This window comes from Myotis lucifugus, unplaced genomic scaffold, assembly GCF_000147115.1.
Source record: "Myotis lucifugus unplaced genomic scaffold, Myoluc2.0 scaffold_22, whole genome shotgun sequence".
Classification (NCBI taxonomy): domain Eukaryota; kingdom Metazoa; phylum Chordata; class Mammalia; order Chiroptera; family Vespertilionidae; genus Myotis; species Myotis lucifugus.
The window spans coordinates 650,345-656,843 of NW_005871070.1; the positions used below are offsets into that span (position 1 = coordinate 650,345).

At 42.0% G+C, this 6,499-nt stretch overlaps 1 protein-coding gene across 1 annotated transcript; it reads right to left on the reverse strand.

The window, feature by feature from the left end:
- Positions 1 to 797: 797 nt before the first annotated feature.
- On the reverse strand, positions 798 to 1,383 carry LOC102419675 (40S ribosomal protein S18-like). Its single transcript, XM_014453381.1, has 2 exons — positions 1,138 to 1,383; positions 798 to 887 (listed from the first exon to the last, which is right to left on the reverse strand). The coding sequence occupies exons 1-2, from the start codon at positions 1,381 to 1,383 to the stop codon at positions 798 to 800; spliced, it is 336 nt and encodes a 111-aa protein (XP_014308867.1).
- Positions 1,384 to 6,499: the final 5,116 nt, after the last annotated feature.

Below are 6,499 nucleotides of genomic sequence, written 5' to 3' on the forward strand. Positions count from 1 at the left end.
TTTTTGGTCATTTGGAAAAAATATTTTAGAGATGATTTTTTTTTTGGTAACAGTCCCCATACTGATCAATAAATGAGAAATCCCCACATATACACAACTTATGTGATTAAACATGATTTTTTTAAAAAAAGGAGATAGCAAATAAACCATTTTGTGAGAGTACATTTTAGAAAGCCTTTGCTGTAAGAATGACTGTTGTAGTTAGGAAACCAAATTTGGTTTTCACTGCATGACTTTGTTTTTTCCTCTTGTTTTTCTGAGGTAAATTTGACACTAAATCCTTCAGTATTTTAACACTATTTTGGGGTTTACACATTATCTTTTGTTTCTGCTTCCATTTTGTGAAATTTATTAAGTTATGGTTCTTATTGAAACAGTATTATATGATATTTTGCTGAATTATCTCGTGATGTTCAGTTCTATTTTGATTTTTTCATTAGTATCATTCATCTTTACCTTTTAAAGTTTACTTGTAGCAAATATTTACATTGCTGAAACCAGATACATTTAACATTTGATTGATTTTAGAAAGAGAGAGGGAGAGAGAAAAATCAACTTGTTGTTCCACTTATTTATGCATTTATTGGTTGATTCTTGTACGTTCCTGACGGGATCAAACCCACATATCAAACCCCTTGACATATCAGGAAGATACTCTAACCAATTGACTACTTAGCCAGGGCAGGTGTAAAAACCACTGATAGACAAGGCCTACAGATTTATTTCTTCTTAGACACACCCTCAGTGTGGTTGCGGTGGCTGGCTGTCTTGGTGTGCTGGCCTCGAACACAGTGTCCTCAGAAGTGGCCCAGCCCTCCGTGGGCCCGAATTTTCTTCAGTTGCTCCAGGTATTCACAGAGCTGGTTGTCCAGACCATTGGTGGGGACCTGGCTGTATTTTCTTTCTTCTTCCCCCACCCCCCAATTCTCACCCAAGGATGCATACTTTTATTGAGAGAGAGAGAGAGAGAGAGAGAGAGAGAGAGAAACATTGATGTGAGAGAGAAACATAAATAAGCTGCCTCTTGCATGCGCCCCAACAGGGGACCGAACCCACAACCTGTATATGTGCCCTGACCTGAACACCTTTAAGTGTTCAGGACAATGCTCCAATCAAATGAGCCACACTGGCTGAGGCTTGGCTGTAGTTTCCATCCTTCATGTCCTGTCTGTTCAAGAACCAGTGTGGGATCTTGTACTGGTGTGGATTCTCCATAATGACGATCACACATTCCTCCTCATCCTCAGTGAGCTCTCCTGCCCTCTTGGTGAGGGCGATGTCTGCTTTCCTCAACACTGCACGGGCGTATCTTAGCCGCATACCCTTAATTACAGTGAGGGCAGATGCTCTTTCTCCCCTCTCATCCATATTGGTGTTGAGCATTTGCAAAATGTACTGAACTTCTCAGGGATCACTACAGACATGTCAGCGTCCCAGTGGCGGCATGTAGGCCTCCAGTGGAAGAGAGCAGAATCATTAGTTTTTAAAATCAGTAATTTTCAATGAAAACAACTTGATCAAAACTCTGTCACAGAATTTTGAGATCCACTAAATCAAAGTTTAATGAGAAAAAAATTGAATTCCAGCTCTCCCCTACAAAAATAGTACAAAAGACACATTTGAAAGGTAGCATTGGAGATGGGTCTCTAGTTCTATGTACACATTAATCTTAGGGGTGGTCTTTAGGATACATACAGTGACAAAAGCAAATGCATTCTTTAATGTTACAAATTAAATGTTGTGGCTTTATTGCACTTGGTTTTATTTTAAATGAACATGATTTATTTTTTCAGTCTTTTTTGAAATAACACTGACAGATTAGGATTATTTGCTTTCTAATGCACATGTTTACATTTTTATTTTCATTTTCCATGTCTCCAATATATACATGCATACTTTGTGTACTCTTACCTGCTTGATTTGTATTCATCTTGAGCATTTTATCAAGTAATTCTACAGATGTTTCTGTTTCTCTTGTTTGCTTTTTAATAGTTTACTTTATGAAATTAAAACATTCTCCTTTATTATGTTTAGTCTTCCTCCTTTGTTTAATCTATTGAAACAAAAGCTGGTCTAGGTTTAATGCATTATTATATGGTTGAATATGATAATAGCATGCGATACCAGGTATGGAATAATGAAATTACATTACTAAATCAGATCTTTTTTACTCATTTATGTATTATACTGACATAAAGCCCAATTATTTGGGTTGAGGATGGGATACTGGGAAATTGGGATATTCCCCACTAAGAAAAAAGAAAAAAAATAAGTAAATGGTAATACTTCTAAAGCACTTGGAAGATGGATAGAAACATTAACTTTAGGCTTTGTTAGATAAAAAATAAAGCTATGTATTTTTAAAAGTTAAGGCTAAAGACCAGACTAGGATATAACTTTCAAACCAGAATATGTAACTTCCAATCAATAGAGAAAAAGAAGCAATAAAAGTAATTTGATTAATCAAAGGGAAGACAAAAAGATTAAAAAAGCAACAAAGGGAAAGTATGGTAAATAAGAAACAAAAAGATAAAAATAATGGATTAATATATTTTTTTGTATTTTATGAACATGGAAAAAATAGTTATTGGCCTTTTACCGTAATAAACAACATTCAATGTACTAATTTTCAACATTTTGCAAATTTGTCTTAAGACTTAATAAAATTTGATCTTTTCACATATCCATGTTCTACACCAAATAGCCAGATTTCAATTTTTGTCCATAGTTCATTGAAGAACATTCTTATTAATTTTAGATTTTTCTTTAGTAAAATTTTAAAAGTGATTTTTCAATTTTCAGTTACAGTTGATATACAATATTATATTAGTTTCAGATGTACAACATAGTGATTAGGCATTTATATAACTTACAGAGTGAACCACCCCAATAAGTCCAGTAACCAACTGATACCATACAGAGTTACTACAATATTATTGACTATATTCCCTATGCTGTATTTTACAACTCTGTGACTGTTTTCATAACTGTCAATTTGCCCATCTTAATTCTTTTCCCTTTTTTACCCATCCCTGAAACTCCTTCCCATCTGGCAACCACGAGTTTGTTCTCTGTATCTAAGAGTTTGTTTCTGTTCTGTCTGTTCATTTATTTTGTTCTTTGGATTCTATATATAAATGAAATAATTTGTATTTCTCTGACTTATTTCACTTAGTATATCCTCTATGTCCATCCATATTGTTGAAAATGACAAGATTTTACTCGTTTTTATTATTGATTAATATTCCATTTTATATATGTACCACATCTTTATCCACTTGTCTATCGATGAGACACTTCCATGTCTTAGCCATCTACACTAATAAAAGACAAACATGCAAATTGACCATACCTTCACTATGCCTTAAGCCACGCCCACCAGCCAATCAGAGCGACTATATGCAAATTAACCCAACCAAGATGGCGGCCTGCAGCCACAGAGCTGGAGCAAGCAGGAGGCTTGGTTGCTCCAATGATGGAGGAAGCCAAGCTTCCCGCTTGCCACGTCAGGCACTGAGCTCCACTCAAAGCAACAAAGTTTTAATTATGGAAGGTAAATAAACCCCAGATACATGCTTTCAGCTGGCCGTGGCCATGGAGCTGGAGCGAGCAGGAGGCTTCCCTCCCGCCCACCCTGGCTGGCTCTGAGCTCCTCTCAAGGCTACAAAGTTTTAATTATAGAAGGTAAATAAATCCCAGAATAAAAAAAGAAAAGAAAAAAAGGAGAGGCTGGGAGCTTCCGTCAATGGGGGCTTGGCCAGCCTGAAAACGGCCCTTAGCCCCTCACCCAGACTGGCCAGGCACCCCAGTGGGGACCTCCCCACCCTAAAGGGGGTGTGGCCAGCCTGAAAACAGCCATCTGCCCCTCAACCAGGCTGGCCAAACCTCCATGGGGTGAGGGTCCCCAAGAGGGGGGGGCTTGACCAGCCTGCAAACAGCCATCAGCCCCTCACCCAGGCGGCCAGGCATTCCAGTGGGGACCCCCACCCTGAAGGGGGTGTGACCAGCCTGCAACCACCCATCAACCCCTCACCCAGGCTGGCCAGGCACCCCAGCGGGACCCCCACCTTGATCCGGGACACCCTTCAGGGCAAACCAGCTGGCCCACACCCATGCACCAAGCCTCTATCCTATATAATAAAAGGGTAATATGCAAATTGACCCTAACAGCAGAACAACTGGGAGTGACTGGTCACTATGACATACACTGACCACCAGGGGGCAGACGCTCAATGCAGGAGCTGCCCCCTGGTGGTCAGTGCACTCCCACAGGGGGAGCTCTGCTCAGCCACAAGCCAGGCTGACGGCTGCCAGTACAGCAGTGGTGGTGGGAGCCTCTCCTGCCTCCTCAACAGCGCTAAGGATGTTCGAATGCAGCTTAGGCCTGCTTCCTGCTGGCAAGTAGACATCCCCCGAGGGCTGCCGGGCTGCCAGAGGGATGTCTGACTGCCAGCTTGGGACCGATCTCCCAGGGAGCGGGCCTAAGCCAGCAGGTGGACATCCTCCGAGGGGTCCCAGATTGCAAGAGGGCATAGGCCGGGCTGAGGGCCCCTCGAATGCACAAATTTTTGTGCACCGGGCCTCTAATCTATATATATAAAAGCCTAAGGGACTGAACGACCCAACGACCGGTTGACTGGTTGCTATTATGTGCACTGACCCCCAGGGCAGATGCTCAACACAGGAACTGCCCCCTGGTAGTCAGTGTGTTCCCACAGATGGAGAGCCACTCAGCTGACTGACGGGCACCAGACGCTGGGCTCATGGCTGGTGTGCGCAGCTGCGGCAGTGAGAACCTCTCCTGTCTCCGTGGCAGCACTACTGAGCGGTGGCGGTGGCAGGCACAGTGGGGCGGGATGAGCAGGAGCAGCGCAGCACCTGGCCCGGGCTCGGGCTCCTCTCCAGCTGCCTGCCGATTAACGCACTATTATATCCTTTGTGGGATGTCAGACTTCTGGTTTCAGGGACATCCCCTGAGGGGTTCCGGATTGTGAGAGGGTGCAGGCCAGGCTGAGGGACCCCACTGGTTCACTAATCCGTGCACAGGGCCTCTAGTTGTAAATAATGCTGCATATGTCTTTTCAAATTCGTGTTTTGTGTTTCTTTGCATAAATACCCAGAATTGGAATTGCTGGGTCCTTCTTTGTCTCTTGTTATAGCCTTTGTTTGTTTGCTTTTTAAAATCTTTACCTGAGGATACATTTATTGATTTTTAGAGAGAGGAAAGGAGAGAGAGAGGAGAGAGAGGGAGAGAGATTGATTGTTGGTTGCCTCTCAAATGCTCCCCAACCAGGGATGAATCAGCAACCTAGGTATGTGCCCTGACTGAGAATTGAACCCGAGACCTTTAGGTGTAGGGGACAAGGATGCTCCAACTAAGTGAGCTACCATCCTTTGTTTTAAGATCTATTTTGTCTGCTATAAGTATTGCTACCTCAGTTTTTTTTTTCATTGCTATTTGATGAAATATATTTTCCCATCCCTTTACTTTCGGTCTCTGTGTGTTTTTCTATCTGAAGGGGGTCTCATTTATGCAGCATATCTATAATAATAATTAAACTGGACAGCTGAATGACCTTCCGGACATCATTCTGGATGTCCTTCCTGATGAAGCCGCTGCAGTGAGGGCCTAGGCAGAGGTGGTTAGGGGTGATCAGGCAGGCAGGCAAGCAGTTAGGGGCAATCAGGCAGGTAGGCAGAGTGGTTAGGGGTGATCAGGCAGGCAGGCAGGCGAGAGGTTAGGAGCCAGTGGTCCAGGATTGCAAGAGGGATGTCCAACTGCCGGGATTCCTGTGGGATCAGGCCTTAACTGCAGGGATTCCTGTGGGATCGGGCCTAAACCGGCAGTGGGATATCCCCCGAGGGGTCCTACATTGTGAGAGGGTGCAGGCCTGGCTAAGGAATTCCCCCTACCCCCATACATATAGATATCTTGTTTTCTTATCCATTCAATCACCCTATATATTTTGATTGGAGCATGTAATCTATTTACATTTAAAGTAATTATGGTTAGGTATGTAGTTATTGCTATTATTCATTTCTTCTTCTTCTTCTTCTTCTTCTTCTTCTTCTTCTTCTTCTTCTTCTTCTTCTTCTCCTCCTCCTCCTCCTCCTCCTTATGGTTAGGTATGTAGTTATTGCTATTATTCATTTCTTCTTCTTCTTCTTCTTCTTCTTCTTCTTCTTCTTCTTCTTCTTCTTCTTCTTCTTCTTCTCTCCTCTTTCTCCTTCTCCTTCTCGTCCTCTAGAAGTCCCTTTAACATATTTTGAAATACTGGTTTGGTGGTGATGCACTCCTTTAGCTTATGTTTTTGTCTGGGATCAAACTTTTTTTTTTAATTTGAAGCAACAGCTACACAAATAGGAAAACTCATAGAGATTTGTAAAAATTCCATTTCATAATAAATTCCTAAATTCTTAGAACTGCTTCTTCAGGGTTGATTCTAGCGGCTTTCAAAAGCTTATTATTAAAAAATTTCCACTAAATATATAAACTAGA